The sequence below is a fragment of the Zosterops lateralis genome, assembly GCF_965231275.1.
Source record: "Zosterops lateralis genome assembly, chromosome: 3".
NCBI lineage: Eukaryota > Metazoa > Chordata > Aves > Passeriformes > Zosteropidae > Zosterops > Zosterops lateralis.
In genome coordinates, this window is record NC_139764.1 from 89159738 (window position 1) to 89181990 (window position 22253).

At 35.0% G+C, this 22253-nt stretch overlaps 1 protein-coding gene across 2 annotated transcripts in view; it reads left to right on the forward strand.

The window, feature by feature from the left end:
• The window catches only part of COL21A1 (collagen type XXI alpha 1 chain), a gene marked incomplete at its 5' end in the record, with an annotated part of 68679 nt that overhangs the window by 25454 nt on the left and 20972 nt on the right, over positions 1–22253 (forward strand). For both annotated transcript variants that reach the window (XM_083858522.1, XM_083858523.1), the window contains 6 exons: positions 89–142; positions 2452–2505; positions 3370–3423; positions 4432–4485; positions 4563–4616; positions 7171–7224. In XM_083858522.1, coding sequence (XP_083714648.1) covers positions 89–142; positions 2452–2505; positions 3370–3423; positions 4432–4485; positions 4563–4616; positions 7171–7224 — 324 coding nt within the window. The remainder of the gene's footprint in view (positions 1–88; positions 143–2451; positions 2506–3369; positions 3424–4431; positions 4486–4562; positions 4617–7170; positions 7225–22253) is intronic.

Below are 22253 nucleotides of genomic sequence, written 5' to 3' on the forward strand. Positions count from 1 at the left end.
TGGTCTCTGGCCCATGTTGTGTCAAATTTCTGTGTGTAATTCTGTGTCAGACTGTATTGAGAGCCTGTTCATTTCTTTCTCAATCTAGGGACCTCGTGGCTTGCCAGGTATCAAGGGAGAACCAGGAAAAGATGGGGCAAAGGTAAAAGAACCCAAACAAAAATAATAGATAAAAAGCTTTTACTGTTATATTTTATAATTTTTGGTTGTACAGGTAATAGTATCAGTATTTTCATGAGTGTTCTGTGAGAATGGTTTGCTAAAAGGGTAATAAGAAAGGATATTTCTTATATAGTTTATATAGGCTTTATATAGGCTTAATAAAGTTTAAATAGGCTTTAGCACTGCCAGTAGTAACTTTATTGCACTGAAAAACATATCCTTAGAAAGTGTGTCTGAGTATGGGTACCTGGAAGCATAATACAGACATCTGTCACAGTGGTCTCTATTTTTTTAACTCTTTTCACCCTTTTTCTCTTTAAGTGAGTATCCAGATGACCTAGGTAGGAATTCCTGGATGGCACTTTTTATCAGAAAACACTGACTAATTGAACCAAAGCTTTTTGTGGAAAATTCTAGCTGAGGTGTAGCGAGTACCTTGGGGAAGGTACAGAGATGGGGAAGCTTGTATGTAACTGTTTTCGGGTAATCAGGAAACTTGACTCTGGACCTTCTGTATACACAGTGAATAAACTGCCCATTCATTGGCTATGGCCTTCTCTCACATTTCTGCCTTATGTTTAGAAAAGTTCTAAGCTGGTTGTGATGACAATTATTTGGTTTTGATTCATTAAAACTTTAATGTCCTTTCTGTAAAACAAGCACTTATTTTCCCAACAGATGTTAGAATTTCTTTCTAAAGTTCCCAATAAGCAGGTCCTTAAATTCACGACTGTTCAGCAGAATTCTCAAATTCATGGTTAGAGTTGGAAAATTGCTTATGTGTTCTGTGCTTTATTCATCTCAGTCTAATTGATTTTAGAAGTTAATCTAATCAATCAGTCAGTATTGGGCTATGTGTAGAAATTAAGATGCTGCTGATGAAAAACTCTAATTGCCTTGCAGTGCAGAGTTGTGACAGATAGAAGATTTCCTATTGCTCAGTCTAGCCTTGTTTAAAATGAAGAAATAGGGCTTCCACCACTGTTTTAGAGAACATTTCCATTGTAAAATAGGTCTTGCTATTAGAATTTTTTTTCCTGGAAAATCTGCCCAAGTTTTCATCTTTTTATTTCATCCCATTACTTGTAAAGTTTTTCTAGTAGCTAATTTAAAATGGTTTTCATTTCCAAATGTTTTAGTTTATCCAATAATTGAACCACAAAATAGAAAAAATAGAAATCAAGACGCCACTCTTTTTCATTAAGAAGCAATGGATATATAAAGTGTTAATTTTATAACTTTTGGTGATTTTTGAACTCCATTCCATTGTCTGCTTTTAATATTTATTTGTGGAGAGATACTGTGATAGCATTTACCCACAAACTGTCATTCCTTTGGTCATGTTCCTGATTACTGCAAATATATGACAGACCTTTCCAAATCTGCTTAGGCGTGAATGGCTTTGATAAACAGCACTGAGACATGTTGTCCTGGTTTAACCCTTGTCTTAGAATTCGAAATATTATATGAAATAATTTTCTAACCATAGTGTACTATTCCTTCTATCTGATTGAAATATATTAAACAAATTGAAATACATTGTTCAATATAAAAGTAGGCATTAACGAAAAGAAAACATTGTGATTGTCCAAAAATGATTTTGTGATTAGCTGTTTCCTCATGTGAAGCAGTCTACTAAGCCAAGCAAGTAGGATTGGTTTTATTGTTTCAAGTCAAGTAGTGACAAGTTGTAATCTAGGATTTTGTTGTTATTGCTAATGGGAACCTGCAGACAAATTGTCAGTTAAATATCTTCAGTACCAACAGAAAAAGCTTGGAATTCCTGATACCTGACACCTCTGAGAACAATAAAAAGGACTGGTATTTTGCCTTGTCTTTTCAATTGCCAACTGCTTTTACCTAAGTGGATTATTTCTTCCTCTGAAATGAGAACTCATTTGTCAAATTGCCAAAGTTGTTTTTTGGTTAATTTAGTTTCTTTTTTAGAACAGGTACTTAATATCTTATTTTTTTAATACTTCAGTCATCCAGAGTAAGCTGGTAGGAAATTTCATAAGGTCATAAACTACTGCTTTTGAACCTCCATAAGACTTACTAAAAGATTACCATAAATTTAGTCTAAAATTTAGTGATTAAGGTTTTTCTTTTATGTAATGAATTGTCTTAAAAGATGAAAAACCTCTTATCTTTCATTATACCAATGTTAGGAAGTTGATACAGTGATATATTACATCTTTCCACTATTTGTTGATAATGAGAGTATAAATGTTGTTGTAGTATATGACCACTATTTTGATGCAAGGATTTAAAGTATGTTTGCTGTTTCAGGGTGACAGTGGACTACCTGGTTTTCCTGGATTACATGGGATGCCAGCACCAAAGGTTGAAATTAAATATTTCTTGTTACAATGTTCCTGTTTCAACTTGCCCTGTATTTTAATTTAAAGGGTAAACAAGTCTCAAGTACAATACTATTTCAGAGCATTTCATGAATTGCTCAAAATGGATAGATATGAAGGTGATATTTAGGGAAGATACATGCCATGAGATTTCATTACAAAGATATCAAACAATAGAAACCACCTGTTACTTAATTTCTGTTTTGCTCTATGGGATTTTATATTAATTTTACTTTACTTTACTACTACTTAGAGGATTCTTCATCACAAATAATGGGATTTTTTAAAAATAAAATTATATTATTTTCTTGTCATTCTACTTGAGTTACAGAAATTTGAAGAACAGTTCTGATCTATCCCAATGAGTTTAGTTCATATGTGTGTTCCCCAAAACAATTTTCCCCATATTTTTTTCTCATCTATATTATAGTACTCAACCGAATTTACCTCTTAGTTTTTCCAAATTTGTGTTTTTAACTCTTCAAATAAGGTCTTCAGAAAAATCTAGCCCTTTTCAAGGAGAGAATAATTTTCACATAGGTTCCTGTCTATATAGAAGTAATGAGAATCGCAAAGTGCCTTCTATAGAAATAGAAGCCTTAAGCCTGCAAGCTGTGGGTTGTCTCACCATCAGTGTTGGACATTCTGGTCTACTCCTCTAGGAAAGCTGAGCAAATTCAAGATTTGCATCTAAGTCTTGGGCATATTTTTTTTAATCATGAAAATGATAAGGAGCTCTTTGCCTTCTTTGTGTCTGCTATACACATATACTTTCTATATATAAATATATCTTTATGTAACTAGCTTCTCTTTTAAAAATTAACTTGCTTATATACATTTTGTCTAGGGAGAAAGAGGTCCTAAAGGAGACCAAGGAGTGCCAGGAATATATGGAAAAAAGGCAAGTGACTTTATAAGCATAAATTGAAGCAAAATGCTATTGGTATCTCTGATAGGGTCACAGACTGGCTGCCTAGTGCAAACCTACAGGCACTTCTCTCAATCTGCCTTCTTAACAGTATGAGGGAGAAAATAAGATGGAAAAGCTTGATGTTCCAGATAAGAGAGATCACCTGCCAGTTTCTGTCACAGGCAAAACAGTGGCTATTTGGGGAAAACTAATTTAATTTATTGACAACTAAAATAAGTTTGGATACTGAGAAAAAACCCCCAAGAAACAAACAAGTAAACCCCTTTCTCCACCCTGCCTTCTCCCAGGCTCAACTTCCCTCCTTCATGGGATAGGAAATGGGGAGCAAGATAGGGTGGTCTTTAACAGCTTCTCCCTGTTCTCCTCCTCACACTGCTCCCCTGCTCCAGTGCAAGTCCTTCCCATGAGCCGTAGGCCTTCAGGGCAAGCCTGCTCTTGCGTGGACTCCCCATGGGCTCCACCTTGCCTACCACAGCTCCACCATGGCCCCTTCCAAAGCCTACAGGAGGATCTTTGCTCCAGCACCCTCTTCTTGGTGTCTGCAGAGCTGTCACTCTTCTCTTTCCTTATTTTGTCGGTGTCGTGTTTCTGTCCCTTGTCAAACACCTTCCCCAGCTGCACCCTGCGGTGGGTGGTTGGCTCAGGCTGGAACTGGCTATGCCCAGCTGGAGCAGCCCTGGCCTCCCTTATGGAGCCCTGCATTCCCCCTGGGAACCTGGGCATGGGAACCCCAGACAACGTAATTAACATTTTTATAGCCTGCGTAGTCACAGAAAACGTAATTACTTATTTAGAGCTCAGAAAAATCTTCACTGCTTTTACTGGATGTATTTACACAACTGTCTGAGTTAAGAAAGAAACAGATCTCCTGTACTTTTTCAAAATAAGAAATAAAATACATTAATTATTGGTTAAATGTATTGAATTTGCAGCATAAATATTGGGCACTACTTACTTTCCACTTGCTGTTTTTCTCAGGGTTCAAAAGGAGAGAAGGGTGATACAGGGTTTCCAGGAGTGCCTGGGCGATCTGTAAGTTTTCTGAAGACAATTTGTCATCACCTTTGCTTGTTAATTTACCTGCTGATTACTGTTAAATGTTGCCACAGGGAGACCCTGGCAGAAATGGGAAAGATGGATTACCAGGCAGTCCTGGCTTCAAGGTATGTAGAAATGTATATTAGCATCTTCATAAAAGTCTTCAGTAGCATTGCTTGTGGTGTGAACATACCGAGTTTATTCTGTGGAGTATTATTGGAAATCAAAATAATGTTGTTACTGGGAGTTTACTGCAGCAATGTGCAGACTTCATTGTTTTCAATTGTTCTGTAAGCAGAGGCAAAGCTTTTGCTAAGAGCATATTAGTGATCATAAGAGATTGTTTATACTTTATCTCCCTTATCCTTTTGTTTCTCTAACCCTATGAGTCTGTTAAAGAGATTTATATACAAGCATACACTGAAGAACATAATTGCTTTTGAAAGGAGCTGCAGGAAAATTAGGGGAAAGTACCTTCAGTATTGGATTAATGTTTTTGTGTGTTTTTATTCTCTTCACTATGCAGTGCTGTTTGTATTTAATGTAGAACAGTTTTTCAAGTCAACTAAGTACGTGTCTACTGTATAGAAGGCAACAGGATCTGCTATTTCTATAATGTACTGCAGTCTTTGAGCTCACTGGACGTTTTGCTTGCTAAGCTATTGTTTGCAATGTTCTCATTTGTGAAAACATAGACTTCAGTAGTATCAGTTTTAAGTTCACGGAGAAAAGATTTTAATAATGTGTGGTGTAAATGCTCAATTGAATTGATCTAAAGAAGTTCTTCAACAGCAGCTTTGTTCCTATAAGTTTTTTTTTAAATAATAATGAAATTATCTAGGGCTGCTCAAGATTAATGTTACTTCAGTGTCCAAAAATGCAAGTGTACTTCTGCGTGCATTTGTCTAAATTCATATTGCTGTAGTTGGAGATGTGGATTTTCCATTTTGTGACCATGCTTGTCTAGTGCAGTTGGGGATGCAGCTGGCATATCTGTGACATCTGCTGCAGCAGGGACATATGACACAAGACCTGTGAGAGACCTAAAACCTTCCTGGCAGCAGCTGTCAATGAGGTGGATCCAGGGTAATGCCAGTGGAGTCTGGAGAGTAATTCAGCTCAGACTCATAGGTATCAGTTTAGTTGTGCACATAAAAAAGCCTTTGGTGCATTTGAAATGCATTAGTGTCCAAAACATCCTTAGGGAGCTGAAAAATATGACATAAGTCTTATGGACAGCCAGTGCCTTTCTGGAGTGGGAGTAGACAAGATACCACTGTGTATTTCAGATATGACCAAATGTCTGTGTGTGGGCAGTGGAATTCAACTCATGGTGTCTGGTCAGCTGAATCAATCCTCCATCAGTTGTCCAGACTAGACTTCTGTTATCTCTGATATGAGCTTGGTTACCTCCAAGAATTTAGTTCAAATGAATCCTCTCTTATTTTACACATATATGTGTGAGTGTACTCACATATATACATATATATTTACATCTAGATATATATATGCGCGCACATGCACACAGAGATATCATTGATAAGTTGGAGGAGAAATTCCTTCTCTGGTACTTCAGAATGTAGGAAAAAAGTTAGGTATTAGATTTTTTTTCTTCTCTGGTATTAGGTAATAGCCACAGTTAACATTAACATAATATTTTAACTGTCACTGGTGACAATTTAGAGTGAAGAATTGTGTTGCTAAAGCATGAATTTGGAGAGTACTTTCGTATGTATTATGCTTGTAAACAACATACAAAGAATTCAGTATATTGTGTGAATGTGTGTACATTTAAACTGAAGGACATTTTTGAGACAATTTTCCTTATTACTGTAATATCAAAAATATGACAGGCTCATTGGGTTTTATTAATTTTGTAGTATAATAGTTAATAGAAGCCATATTTTTCATTCAAACATTTTGTTAGCCTGACTTCAACATCTGCTTGCTATAAAACATTGCTTCATTCTGGGTCTGTAATCAAATTCAGAACAGTAACAAAGAGACTGTCTTTGAAGGAAATTTCTATTGGAGGTTTCCTGGTTTTTTACAATATTCATTTTGGGAAAGAATGTGGAAAAAACATGGCTTCAAACCCAGATGCTACCCATTGTTACTTCAAGTCCAGATTTTCTAATTTTAAGTTAATTAATGACAGATTATTTTATACATGTGTGTGTGTATCCATCTACATCTATATCTATATCTTCGCCATTTTTAATGTGCTTTTATTCCTGGAATTATTCAAGTTTTCAGAACATGTTATTGTCATACATACTTTGATAAATATTTGATAATTTGTGCTACTGCTGTATTCTGAAGTACTTAAAAATATTTTTTCATACTATTATTTATACTAACAATTAGACAGTCTGTTATGTTTTATGCATTTTTTTTCCCACCAGAAATTGCTGTTCCGAGCAAAAAGAAAATTTTCTCTCATCTCTTTTTGCGAACTGTTTGGTAGCTGTCAGACACAACACGAGGGGATATTGGATTGATGACACTTCTTGCTGTGTCTTAAACTGCTAAGAGATATTTGTTTGATGAAGTCTCAATGTGTATGGGTTTGAAATTTTACTTAGATTAAAAATATTATTTACTATTTAAAATAATTATTTTTATTATGCAAATAAGATTGTTTTCTTATAGCTTTTTTTTTTTTTTTTTATTTTAAAGGGAGAAGTTGGGCAGCCTGGATCTCCAGGCCTAGAAGGACATCGAGGAGAGCCTGTAAGTGATTAATTGATTACTGATTTGATAGTTTTGTTGGGTTTTGTCTTTTTAATTTTTTTTTTGTGTTAATAGCTATTATACTTCATGTTTAGTTTATATTGATTTGATTTGGTTGATTCATTTTTTTAAATGTGCTTACTTTCTGCTGTTCATATTTAAATTTGATTTAATTAAAAGAATAAACAAGCCCTGAAAGTAAAAAATGCCTTAAAAGAAAAGATTCTTTACCATATTGTTGTTCTATATACTGAGATATGTGTATATATATGTATATATGGTATAAAATTGTCTCATTATTGACTTTGGTCCCCTTGATGTTGTGGTATAGTTAGATATTAACAATTACTTACTTGAGGAAAGATTCTGGATGGATTTAACTCTCATTTCTGCTACATGGTGAATCTTCTTTCAGATACTTGTTAATCACACTTCCAAAGTCTATTTTTTCACTATGTACCACCTCCTTTCCTTTGCTCAGTTTTAGTGGCCTTTTACTTCTTTGCATCTTTTTACACCACCTTATCTGCATCTCTGTTCTTGCTTAGCTGGGGACCATGCTGCTTCATTTTTGCTTTGCTTGTTTCCAAAGACATTGTTCCTCTCCCGGTACTTGGGTAGCTGATAGCTGGGGTTTGTCCTCCTTGTTTCCCCATTTGGCTCTTCCAGACCAGCAGACTGCTCGAAGCAGATGAGCCAAGAGAGCAGCTCTGAGTGCTGAGAGACAGCCAGCTGTCTTCAAACCATCAGCAGTTCTTCCACAGGCCGGGAGCAGTAAACAGAACTCAGTTGGTGGAGCACTGCCTTACAGATGAATTACATTCTGAATTTTTTTTTTTTTAATTGTAAGATAAATAGATACAGCTTTTTACAGTCAGAAACTTTGTGGTATTGAATGTAGTGGGAGGCAGTCTGAGTTACATGATTCTGAAATCTGATAGAAAGTTTTGATAATAAGGAATTGGAAATAACACTTCCAGATGAAAAATTCTGAATTTTTTTTCATTTAAATTTTTTATATATTCACCAAAACCTTCTAAAACATTTTGAGTAGACTGCAAAAAACTGAGAAATCATGCCAAAGAGACATTCTTCCCACTTGTCTGGCTTAAGTCAAAAACACACATAATTCCTTCCTTGGTTTTATTTTTTTCCTCTTTTTCTGCCCCAAATAACTGTGAGGTGTTTTAACCTTTTACAATCTGTGGTGTCTTCATATGTAAGAAAGACTGAAAGTGAATGTTGATTAAATATCATAAAATACAACTGAAGGGATTTTGGTATATTGTAAGTTGGTACACCATAACAAATGTATAAAGATAAAAATGAGTTCTATTATTTTCCCTAGCCTTGTTTTGTCTCTTTTCATTTTTACAAAAGAAATGTTAGTTGATCATTGTGATTTTTAAAAAAATTAACCTAAGAAATGGAAGGGAAAGGGCATTTCTGACATAGAGAGAACAAAATATTTAATACTTTAACAGCTGTCTTTCTAATGTGATGGCATTTGTTAAGTATGAACTGTATCTAATAATGAAATATATTTTGGTTTAAAGTTAATATAAATGCTTCACAATATAACATTTTAAACAATAACGTAAACTCATCACTAAAGTCCCATAATTTTTCTTTAAAGGGGAATGAAGTGGTAGATTTAAGACATTAAGAGTATTAGGAAGTCCTTTAAAATCACCACAAAATACTATAAAGGGAGACTTCCAAAATATAAACAACTACAAAATTTTAAACAATCCTAATAGAGCAACCTGAATTGCATTGTATGCTTCATTTATAATCAGTGGAGGTTCTGAAGAGTAGAAAGTCTACATGCTGAGCATGAAATTGCCTCAAGGTCACTGTTAGGGAATGCAAGACACTGAGTCATCCCTGCTCATGTGCTGCTATTGCTGATGTAGCACCATCCTCGATGAGCAAACACAGTGCTCCCATCTACTTAGGGCTGGGAGGAGGAGCAAAGAGCAGAGCAGTTCAGTGCAGAAATGTTGGGGTGAAATTGTGTGTTTGGGTTGTGGAAAAATGAAAGGTATCCTTAGCTATGAGATATATAGGCTCCTCTATTCAAGTAGAGGGTAATTGGCTTTCACCTGTTGGAAAGCTGGAAAATGAACTGGATTTTGGCCTCTGTGAGTGATGTCTTGTGCAGCTTACTTTTTATGTTGTTTCTGTTGTTCCCCCAATGTGTATTTGAAATATAAAGTGTAAGTGCCTCCTCTTAACTCCACTTCTGTGGAATTCAGTGTGAACTTCTCTGGTGAGATACCCTTATAGTCAGGGCCCTGGTGTGGAAGAGAGGGATTGAACTGTGCTTTGCCATTCCTGAGGCTGCTTAAGCACAAGACAAGCCTTGGATGACACAGCTGAAGCTGAATGACTTCATATCATTACCAGTCACATGCAGTTGTGGCCCTGGGACAGCTCAGCAGGTTGTGGATACGCTACCCACACAAACATATATGCAGACAGTCTTTATTTCTTTCATTCAGGCACATTAGTATTAGACATAGCTTAATTCATTAAGTTGATGATTTTAAAAATAGTCATCTTATGATCCTTCTTGCTTTAGCAAATAAAAATAACATGGTTATGGAATGAATGTATCTTGGGACAACATCTAAGGAGCAACTGTCTAGAATGGAGAGCACAGGTGAACTGAACTCCTAATGCCTCCAGCCTTTGAGATATGTGGTTATTTTTTGGACAGAATATTTTCTGGTATATTACTCTTGCTAATCCTTGAAGTTAGAAACAGAAAAAGTAGGTTGTAAAGATAAGTAATTTCAAGAGATGTGCTTGATTTCCCTTGGTAATACTATTTGGAACTAGAGTTAACCAGACTATCCCAGTTCTATCCACGCTGTAGAATAAGATGTGATGTATGGACAGAATAATGTAGATAGGATTTGGTAAAGGTAGTAATCAAGCTCATTTTCCTGATGACAAAAATAGGTCATGATGTCATTTAAGTAGCTCAGGCTAGTCATCTATCTTACTGTTGACAGACTGTTTTGATAAATGTATTTTTTGAGGGACCAAATGTCTATAGAATAAATACAGATTTATTTGAGCTTAATTTCAACCTGAATTTTAACATAGGTAGGGTTTTTCAGAATTGGGTTTCAGTGGAAGCTCCTTGTGTTTGCAATTATGCAGATGGGAGCTCTGAAGTGAGTGCTTGTGGGTAAAGCTGGCAGGACATTTATAGCACTCTTCTAGGCCTAGCATATGCTCTCCTGCCACAAGTAATATGTCTGAGCATTTGCAACTGCTCATGTTTACTCTCCAGAAATCATATTTTTCAGAAATACATCTGCAAACACTTAAAATGGTAGAGTTTTTCTCAATATTTAGGTCACATTGCAAGACCTCAGATGTGGCCTAATTTGTGCCAGCGATAGCAGCATAACATGACTTTCAGCTTCTGACCTGACTCCCAGACTCCCATTGTTATACCTATACTCCTGGTTTGTCTGTTGATCTTTCATAACTGCATCAGGAATGCCAGATACAGATCAATGCATTCTCTGAAAAAAAAAAGTGTGTTATATGTGAGGCAGTGGTAGCAGAATTCTTTTTGAAACATGTTCAAGATACACTACAGAGTACAACAGAAGTTGTATTGTCTTCATAATGCAGAAATCCTGAAAACAAACAGGTATATCCAGATATCCTGTATGTCTGGAAAGCAAATATAAAGTTAATGTAACTCTACTGCATTTAATAACTATGCTGAGATTGATAGAAACAGGAAAAAAGGAAAGAACAATCCTGACTTTGTAGTATATAGTAGTATGCAGATAAATTAGTATGTAGACAATATAATAGTATCCAGACAAATTTTTGGGGTTTTTTGCTACTATTATTTTCCTCTCTGTGTCATGTAATGTTTTGCTTGATGCTTCTGTTGCTGATGTCATGTTGGTTTGTACCAATTTTAGGTACTAAGATGCCATTTACTCAACATTTGTATCTTGTATTTGCATTTACGTATTTTTATGAAGTACTTGGGATAAGAGCAAACCTAAAACCTCCATTGTATGTCTGTGCAGTCGGCCTTGTGAAAAAATTCTTCTGTGAAAATGTTACTTTATTTTATATCCACCTACTCTGATTATTGTATTTCTAATTTTAATCTCTTCATAGATTAAAGCATAAAGATCCTGTTGTATTTCCAGTGCTCAAAAGATCTTGTGTTGTGTGAATTTATTACTTGTGGAAATATTCCATAGAGCACCAAATACTCCTTCAGATTTCATATCTTAAATTAGGTCCTGCTCTAAAATAGCAGTCTCTGTACACAGTCTATAAGAAATTATTTCCCATTAGTTTTTAAGAGAAAAGTGATCAGGAGACTCAACAAAGTGGTTGGCATGAGTCTATCAAAATTTTTAATTTCTGATCTGACATTCATGTTTTTCTACTAGCCTGAGATGCCTTGATAGTAGGACCTGAGCTCTGATCGCCTGTTTTTCAAAGGCGTCAGCATTACAGTCATAAGGGATGTCAAGACTAGCATTTTTTCCGCAAATGATGTCTTGTGAGTTTCAAAGGAACACCTGTTTCTTTTTGAAAATTCTGACTTTAACCTGTAAATAAAAAAAATAAGCTGTTCTTTGAGTGGGATAATGTTTTTATACATAAACAGCTGATGATTTTTGTAGGCAATATGCATCATTATTTCTTTACAAGTAGATTTGGTTAGTTGAATGCACTTTTTGGTGTTGTTTCTTTATTCCTTCTGCTAATATCTAAATTGTTGAAGTAGACAAGGCAGAGTGCTGATGACTTTCTGAGTGCTTGAGCTACATAACAGATGTTGTTACTTTTGTTCTCACTTGAGAAAGAGGGAGATGACAGCTTTGACTGCACAATACTCCCAGCAATCTTTTGTTAATTACATAGTGCTGTAAGTTCAAACACATTTTTTAGACTGAATGCAGGTTTTTCTGTCAAGTATAACTTCTAGGTAGCTGTATGTATTTTGAGCACACTTTATTTTCAACCTAGGTTATCTTCATCCTGACTGACAAGCCATTTTAACTAAATTCATTCCATACTATAATTACAGAAGAGTTAATTGCTATTAAGAAGATAAATAAGAGAATAGTGCTGTAATGAAACAAGTAATTAAAAGACTTCTAGAACTTCAGGCAGGCTAATCTGAGTTCCTTTATTATTCCCAGTTGACAAAGATGATAGAAGACATGACAGCATTGTTGCTGATCCAAAGCATATTGAAATCAATGGAAAGATTCCCAATTAATTCAGCCTGCACTGGGGCCACAATAAATGCTATAATAAACTTGGACCCACTAACCTAATGCACCTTGGAAAATAATGCCTGCTTTTCTAAGTTGTAAAGCTAACAGCTCTCTCTCAACTAATTCACATTTTCTGCTTGTTCATCATGATTTCTAATTTTTAAATTTATTTCCTCACACAGTGCCATTACATTAATATATTAATCTCCTATAATTATAATATCTTTTTTTTGTCCTTGTTTTGTCTACAGAGACTTGGGAAAGTATTTTTTATTATTTTTTTCAGCTAATGCTATTTTAAATTTGATAATTTTGGAAAATTAGAGGTGGCATGCCCTGCTAACATTTCTTTAAGACTGTTTTATAAATGCAATGTTAACAAAGAGAAATTCTTAAAAGTTGTAAGGAAATATGAAAGGAGCTCTAGTTGTAAACCCATTCTGGACATGAATGGCATATGCTATAAACAGTTGTAAATGGTACTCAGAGTACTCTGTTTTCTGCTTGTATGCTGTAGTGGCCTTTTTATGGCTACCCTGGTACTTTTTTACTAATTCATATGCTGATACAAGTTAGACGCCAGCACTCCTCCCCTATTGCGGCTGTTTTGTGAACCTAGAGATAGAAATACCTCTAGCAAATGTGTTGTAACAATTTAAAATCTTTCTACCGACTTGATGAGCTGTGTTCCAATAAACAGGTGCTTATCATTTGTTAAAGTTTTTTTTTAATAATTTGTTAATATTTTATAAACTGAAAAAGAGTGTTAAAACAAGATGATTCTGAAAGAGTTGTCCTGCAGTGAGCACTTGAAGGTACAGTTTTGTTAAAGAGTGCAGTAAACTGACTTCTAAGCACAAAATTAGTGGTAGTGATGATTTACTTCTATTCCATGACTGATTCTAATGAGCTAGACCTGTTTATACACAAAACCACAGACTCTACTGAAGAGTCTGGTTTCTTCTATGCATTAAAATAATTCGAGGTATTTTTGAAAGTTTTCATGTAGAGACTTTAAGCTTGATATTATTCATCTTGATTATCTGTACTGGAAAATGAGCTTTAATTGCCAGATGAAGTGCTTTGGAATAAACTTATTCTGTCTAGAATAAGACACATGTTGTTCCACCTGTGTCTTTTCCCCCTGAGGGAAAGATGATATGTAGCTTGAGCCTTTAGCTGTCATGTTTTCAGCTTGGCTTAGAGGGAGTCTAGGGATCCGGTTGAAACTAAGAGTGAATTAGTTTGGTGGTACAGATATATTCATTACACATCCAGTATACTCTCTCATGGTAATATTCCCCAAAAATACATATAAATGTTTGCCTATTTAAATGCTTGTGCATTTGGGAAATTGCAGAGACTGTGATGTGCATGTGGTTACAAACATCACTAACTTATCTCTTAGTACCAGAAACTATATATTTTTTGCTAATAATATTGCAGTGGGTTTTTCTATAGAAATTGGTTTTTTGGCATTTTGACATAGTTGTGCAATATGACTGTGTTTTTAAGTGGGAAAACATCAGTTTGCTACAACTGATTATCATTGAAAAACATTTCTGATTGTTTTTGTTACTTTGAGCAAAAGATGTACTGATACATTTCAAGTATATTACTTAACATACTAGTTCTTGGACTGAAAAAAAGACATTCTAAAAAATCACTGGACTTGATCAAATGGAGGTTTTTGAAAAGTTGAATGGACAAATCCACACAACCCTAAATTGATCCTGTGTTCTTTATCATAAATTTCTTTATTCTCAAGTGTCAGTTAAAAGTGGAGTCGTTGAATTGGCTTAAAGAATTAAAGCAATATAATGTTTGTGTGTATGTGCCTGTAACTGGTTAGTTAAACCTTTTGAAAATAGCTTGTTAGGTCTTGAAGTTTAAATGGCACAGTGGAATAAAATAAGTATACCTGAAGTATTCAACATTCACTTCCTTTGACAGGTGATATTTAAAGGACTCATTTGCATTCTTTTGGATCCACCTGATGTCAGTAGTCATATTTAGAGCATTCCTGAGCATGTGTGCTAATTTCATTCATAAGAAAGGCTTTTCTGAGGGAGGAAATGCTTGAAGAGACTGTTTGGATTGGTATATATTGTATATTGGGCTGGTATCTGTTTGTGCCAGGAAAGTTGATGTTAATATACTTCCAGTAATCATTGCTTCACATGTGCTTGTTAATGTTTTAAAAAAATCTCTTTTTATTCTTGCCATACAATTTTCTTCTTAACATTTTATGACTTAGGTAAATATCTGCTGGAATTTCCAGTGACTGAAAACCAAACAAACTTCCCCCAGCTAATTGCTATACTTAGAAACCAAACACAAGGAGTAGAGTATGAATAAGGAAGACACTTAGTTAAAATGTAGCAGACATAAATATTTATTATTTCAGAAGATTTCATTTGCACGTTGCTGTTCTGTTCTATGTTTATGGGTAAGTTACTTTACCACAAATAGAAAGAGGTTAACCAAAAGGATGTTTGACTTTCCTTCCTCTGATCCAATGAGTAGTAACAGTGTAGTCAGTTTTCTAGCTAGTCATCCTTCAACATGGGAGAAGGCAGAGAAAAAAATCGTTGTACCTGAGTCCTCAGAAGGTCTGAGTTACAGCCTCCTTGAGAACTGTGGTCAGGGTGGTGATACAGAGCACTCCAGATGTATCTAGCTCTAAGTGCTGTATCTGACATCAAGTCTACAGCCTGCATTCTGAGAATTACCCAGAATGGTTTTTATTTCACCTCATATAGTCAAGTATGAGTCTATATTTAGTCTATTTCTTTGATATGATTTTTTTCTACAGTGAAACTGTAGAAAAAAATCATATCAAAGAAACATACTAAATCTGCATTCAACTCATTAAAAATGTGTCTCAAATAGAAGGGGTCATTTTATTTTTGACTGTCTTAGTCAGTTTAGATATTTGGATGAATTAAAGTTATTTTAATTGAAGCCCTGCAGAAAATACACAAGAGAAAAACAAACAACTTGTAGCAGGGCTTCTTTGTTAGTTTTGTGTTCAAGTGATAGTTGGGCTATCAAAGTAATTAGTTACTTGTTGTGTTTCTTCTATGTGACCTTCTTGGTCAATAGCACTGCCTTATTTCTGTCTACAAAAATCTTTAAACATGAAATTGAAAAGTTGATACTTAAGTCTCAAACACTCAAGTAAATAATGCTAGAAAACTGAGGAAAATTTAGCACAGTAAGAGTTTCATTTTTTTAATCCTTCCATACTAAAATTACTGTGAGTTGAAGCTATGGAAAGTCTTGTCAGAATACAGCCTGACTTCTGATCCATAACAAAAGAAAACAGCAAAATAAAACACCATGATCTTGAATCAGAATGAAGTTAAATCCATTTGCAAGATTTAACTAATATTTCTGGTAATATTATTAAACCATTTCAAGAAGCAACATTTGCCTCTTATTGTGCAAATTAATTTTTGCTTTAGTAGTTACTTTTAGTAGTTAAATTTAGCCTTAATGATTGCTGAGTGAGTAAAGGTGTGATTTTCTCTGTGCTTTGGAAAGGTTTGGTCCCAGCATTTGTTCCAATTTTTCTTAGCTATTTCTTAAACAGGTAACAACTGCCAAATAGACTTGGACCAAAGGAATTATCATAGAACTTCTTCTCTGGGAATGGATAGGACTATATAGAAAATGATTTTTTTTTTCACCTGTTATTTACTGCCAGATTCTCTCTGTCAGAGCTTTGGGACTTCCTTAGCAAAAATGCAGGCAGGCCCATCCTGCTCAATGGCCAGCAATGGGCCAGTTCTGTAGGAATTTTACAATCCCTTTTGGAAAAGAGTTTTACTGTTTTCTTTTGCTGTGTTCTGTGACCAGTTTTGCAGAATCCACCATATTTAAAAAAAAAAAAAAAAAGGAAAAAAAAAGGCATGATTTGTTGTTAAACTTACTCACTGCTAGTTTAACTGAATGGTTCCTTACTATGGGTTAGAGATGTGGCTGAAAACTCTGTCCATCTGCATCAGTGTGACCAGTGAAGACAGAACTCTTTGGTTATGTGTTGGGTGTAAGGAGCAGAGCAGCAGTCAGTGCCCTTTGGAGAGGGAGGCTCTGCTGGCCCCAGCCTACCCTGTCTTACATGTGAAAGGTGCTCAAGCACTGTGACCCTCAGAGTTTTTCTCCACAATTTAAGTGGGGAAATTTTAAAGCATTTTGAAGGCTTGTAATTGCTTGAGTATCAGTATATTCAGGTGTCAAACATGAGTCAATTTGTCAGCGTTTAGAAGTCTGAAAGATTTCTGACAGATTGATTGTTGGTTTTCACAGTCTTTAAGGCTAGTGCTAGTATGATCAGCAGAGGGAAGGAATCATGGTGTCACCTGAAGGGCTGGAAGTTCAATTTTGTCTGCCCACCTTTGGATCCATGAAGAAGTCTGATGCTCATATTCTTTTGAGGGTTCTTTAGAAGGAACAAAAGTACCATGGGTTTCAGCCTGTGACAAGTTATACACAGTTTTCTTTTTTTTTTTTTTTTTTTAGTATTTCCAGCTTTCAGGTTATAGTTTTCCAAGGTCCGTGTTGTTGGCAATGCAATAGGGGTCACTCTGTTCCACATTTAACATGTGTGTTTTATTGCTAATAACAGATTTGCCAAAAAAAGTGTTTGAAAACTGCAGTCTTGTAACTGCAAAGACCTCAGTAATGCTTTTTCCTTTCCTGAACTTAATTTAAAGCTGCTATGCTAGTCTGGTGGAGAGTCTTTATGACTGTGGGAATGCTTCTTTCTTTGTATGTAGCCCTTTTTTTTCTTTCATCAGTTACAACTACTCAGTAGTAGCAGATTCTGCTTCATTGAATTTCTTTTCCAGTTTTATATATTATCCAAATTTGGTTTGTCTCTCTTGTTCTATTACGATTATCAAGGATTTGCTATAATACTTTAAAGGTGTTTTGGTTGTATGTTCATCCAAATTATGGCTTGACTTGTACTTTTTTTGCGTGTCTCCAGTAAATCTCTCATGTATTATCAAGTAGGCTTTTTCAAGTAAGGATCTGTAATACATAAATAGTTGTGTTTTCCAAGTGTTTAAAGGGATCATGGGAACATGTGGATAGATAGATTGATATCTTTTGTGTATCTTGTTCTGTTGCTGTAATTTATGTAAAATCCTTTAGGGTCTTCCCAGATTCAGAACTGCAGATTTTTGAGAGTGGAAGGAAATATTTGATTGAAACATAAATCAGAGAACATATATGTGCTACAAAAACAATCTGTTTATCAGAAGAAAATAATATAACAAGAACAACTACACTAAAGTTCTCTATGTCTACCTGGGGAATTGAGTGGAAAGCAGTTTGCTCATAACAGAAGAGCTTTTGGAAACACTCTATAACTTTACATCTTCCAGAGAAGAGATAAAATTTTATGATTATGGATATGTTACCTGTAGCCTAGAAATTCCTACTTTACACAATAGGGTATCCTGTCCTACCAGGCACTGAAGAAATAGGGCATATTAAAGACAGTAGCAGAAAATAAAGAATAGAAATGAGCTAATATATACTCATTTTAAGACTAAAATAGGTTTGTTTTGTTTTCTAAAAGAAGTTCTTCTGCATGATTTCTTTTGCTGTTTGCAAGCATAGTTAACCGTGAGGGGGATGCAAATAATCCTGGTACTAGCTAGAAAAAACAGGAAATATTTTGAGAAATATAGCTTGTGTCTTAAGTAAAAATGCTTACATCTAGTTAAACTGTATATAAAGCCACAGGCAATTTCCTTAATGGATTTTTTTGTGGGGCTGCATGGAAGAAAGTCTGTCCATCTGTTTAATATAATCCAAAACAAAAATAGACACCTCATGATTAATGAAAACTACAAGGAAATTTTTCCAGGCATTGTGAAAACATTTTCCTCTTACAGCTAAATCCATTCTATCTGCCAGATATTATCAAAGAATGGAAGATTTATTTAAATTGCTGAAACTGGAATAAAATAGAATATTTATGCAGAATTTTATACTGTCATAATTGAGGTTTATCATCACTAGGGAAACAAATTAATGCTTTTGGGTGTTCTGAAGTCCCAGCTGTGCAGGCTGCAGCTGAGGAAGACTTCATCCAGGGATTTGGTTGCATACTGAGGTGAGCTTTGTTTTGCAATGTTACTGAGACAGAAGTCGACATGAAGGTGTGTGGGATTTGGCTCTCTGGGCATGGCCACCAAGAGCCATTGGAGTTGTATGAGGACAACTGCAGCATCTGGCATGAATGACACAGTTTTTAGAGCAGAGTGACATCTTTTTCAAAGGGTAGTAGATCTGCTATCCCACAGCACCGTCAGTGACACTAGAGATTATTTCAGTTATCTACGTGGCATTCAAGTGTCAGTTTAGGTCCTGAGGTACCCTGCAAAGCCTCCCCAGGCTTAACCAGACCTTAGAAAGCTGACAGGCTTCTGGGTACCCATAGGTGAGACAGGATAGAAGATAAATTATTAAACAAGCAACAGAGGCTGAATAAAGAATAAGCACAGCAGTAGTCCTTATTCAGTTTCCAAAAATCTTGGTTAGCTGCCAGACAGGTACATGATGATGTTAGGTTTTAGGGACAAACTCAGCAGTGTGTGATAAAAGTGCAGTTGAGAATTTTTAGAATGAATATGATTTTAAACCAAGAAATTAGATTTGCTAGACTATCTTGCTGGCTTTACATTTTGTGTGATTATAGCACTTGCTGATTAAGGCTAAAATAATGAATAATATTACAGGCTTTTATGGGCTAAGGGAAGACTTCCCATTTAAGGGAAAATTGCAAATAAAGGAAGAAGGCATTGGAATGAAGTGAAGGTAATTGAAGAAGTCAGATTGATACTAAAAGAACTGAGGCAGTAATTGTGATTAACTTAATTTTAAATATGAAGAAATACTGAATAAACCTTACATGAAGTTTGATGTAAAAGAAAAAGGGAAACAAATTAACCACTTCATAAGTATAGAAATTCTCCAACTCATACAAGGACAGAAATCAGTAAAGCAGAGTAGATGGTATGATTTTTAAATATTCTGGCTAGAAATGTAATGCTATTTTCTATTGGTGTTATAACTGCATATGTGATATATACATAACATGCATTTACTGGAAAGACAAGGAAAAAGGAACTTTAGAATTATGACTCCTTTTTATATTTTATATGAACAAAATGTGCTTGATAGCTTTGCAAAGGACATCCCTCAAGGCAGGTTTTTTTTCTGTAGACCAATGAATCATGATCTATTCCACAGCATTGATTCTATTACTCCCAGTGGGTGGCAGTTTTCCTATTTGTAGCAGTTCCAAACATTGTTTTTCCCTTAGTGGCATAAAACTTGCATGATGAATGTGTTTCATATTAAGTTTTGATTAAACACAGGCATTTGTGATAATTTAGTTGCAATATACTCTTCAAAAAAAATTCTCTTACAAATGGAGTAAAACTAATTGCTTTGCCTCATACTTTAAAGTGAGAATGCATTTTTTGATAATTAAAGTTTCTTTGACAGTTTAGTTAGTGTTATATCATCTTATTAAATATAACTTCCTATTCAAAATGTCTTACTACTCCTGGGACTTAAAAAAGAAAAGAAAAGATACTCAGATTTGAAGGATTTGTATTGCAAATGAAATCTCTGTTTGGGAACAAGACACATTTCCAAATCTTGATTTGGCTTTTGAATTAGAAGTTAGGTAAGAAACTCTTGATACCTAAACTACCATTTAACCTTGTCTTCTGGGAAAGTGCAAATAATTCTAATTGGCATAACCAGAGATTATCCAAGTAAATGGAAGTAATACATTGGGATAGATAATGACAAGCCAACCAATTTTAATTTCTTAGGTATTCTGGAGCTGATCCTACAGAAATTAGTCTTTGTAGTTATTTAACCATGGAAGCTACACAGAGAAATAACTCGTGGGAAATACTCATTCTTTATGACCAAATTAGCCACTTCATTTTCATTTTGTGCCAGCCTACATGTGGAAAGTAACTGAAAATCCCTTCCCCATGTACTCTGGAAATCACTCACATCAGCATAAGTGATATATTCATTCTTAGCTGAGTGAATGTCAATTCACTCATTCAATTCAATAAGAGAATTCAATTCAATAAATTCAATTTCAATTCAATAAGAGAATTCTAAGGGTCTAGACCAGCTCTCACTGACTTAAGGGCCTAAGTTCCACATACCTGAGTAGTGCAGGATCAGTCAGAAAGGGGAAAAAAGGGAAAAGAAAAGAAAGGAAAAATACAACATAGTTTTACACTTGTTGTTCTTGGAGTTTCATCTTTGCCACTGATATAAAATGAAATGTCGTGTACCGGCAATTTGTTTTAACTGAGAAAGATAACACATCTCAGAAGGACATTGTGTTTCTTCTCCTAATCATGCTTATATCTTGGTAAATCGTTTGTCATGTTGGGTAAGTGTGTGGAACTGTCTTCTCTGTGCCCTCCAAATTGCATAGAAATGTAACTGGAAATCTGGTATACTCAGGGCAAGAAGGTTGCTGCCTAGTGGGATTTTTTCAGCATTTATTAAATTCTGGTTTATAGTACAGGTACAGACACTCATAATTTGTTTTTATATTTTACAGCGACAAAAATAAGTAACTACATTATTAAATGATATAATTACACTAAATAATTATATTGTGAACTCATAGATAGGTCTAGAATTTTCCAAATGTAGTAACGAATGTGTCCTATTTCCCATCTCTTTATTTGTGCAAAAGATCTAAGAAGGTTTTGGACAAAAGTTAAAAAGAGTTATGTAAACTAATGTGAGTGAAAGTCTTAGTATGAGGCATTATTTTCAAGTTCTTTTTATTGCATTATTTGATCTCTTCCGTTAATGACAGATACATTGGATTTTTGATGGTCTGTAAAATGCTCAGAATATGATTATTAACTCATATGCCATTGACCAATGGACTGTTTCTACTTGGTGGGGTCATTATTTACTAAAAGTGGATGTAAAACAATGGAACTGTCTTTTGCACACATATAATCCATATGGAAACTATTAGGTTATGGTTGTTACATGTTGTTATTTTTTCCCATAGAATACATTTGTTTCAGTGGTGTATCGAACAGCAGTCTTGTCTTCACTGCAACATATTATTTTCAATATTAGATTAAAATGTAAAGTCTGTAAGCCAAATTCTTGCTGCAGATTAGTTATGGTACAAATAAGAACATTTTCTGTCCAACAAATTTGAATAGTTTTTTACTTGAGAGAAAAAAATATACTAACTGGATATAGACTTCTGCATTAAGCCTATACAGAGTTGTGTTTTATCTTGAATCATGTTTGATTAAATGATCACTGTTAGAAAAATGTGAGATGTACTGTAGACCTGAATGAACAGTGATACTGAGGAAGTGGCAGAGATCTTCAATTATTTATGAAGATGGAAGCTAGTATACATCAAGTAAAACTATATGTGTCTCTTTAAAGTCACTATATTTTACAGAATATGATCTGTCATGCTGATGGTCCCATTGACCAAGGCTTTTGCTTTAACTTATGTGGGAGATCTTATGGATATTGTAAAGTGGTTTCTTTTCATGTCAGTCAGGGTTTTGGGGCAAGCAACAGCATGTGAGCCTGCTGAGCAGTAGACATGGACTCCTGCAACAAAAGCAGTGAGGAACAATTCAGCATTAGTGTTGCACTGCACCCCTAGAGTAGTCTGCGTGTTTCCAGCTGAAGCTCTTTATCCTA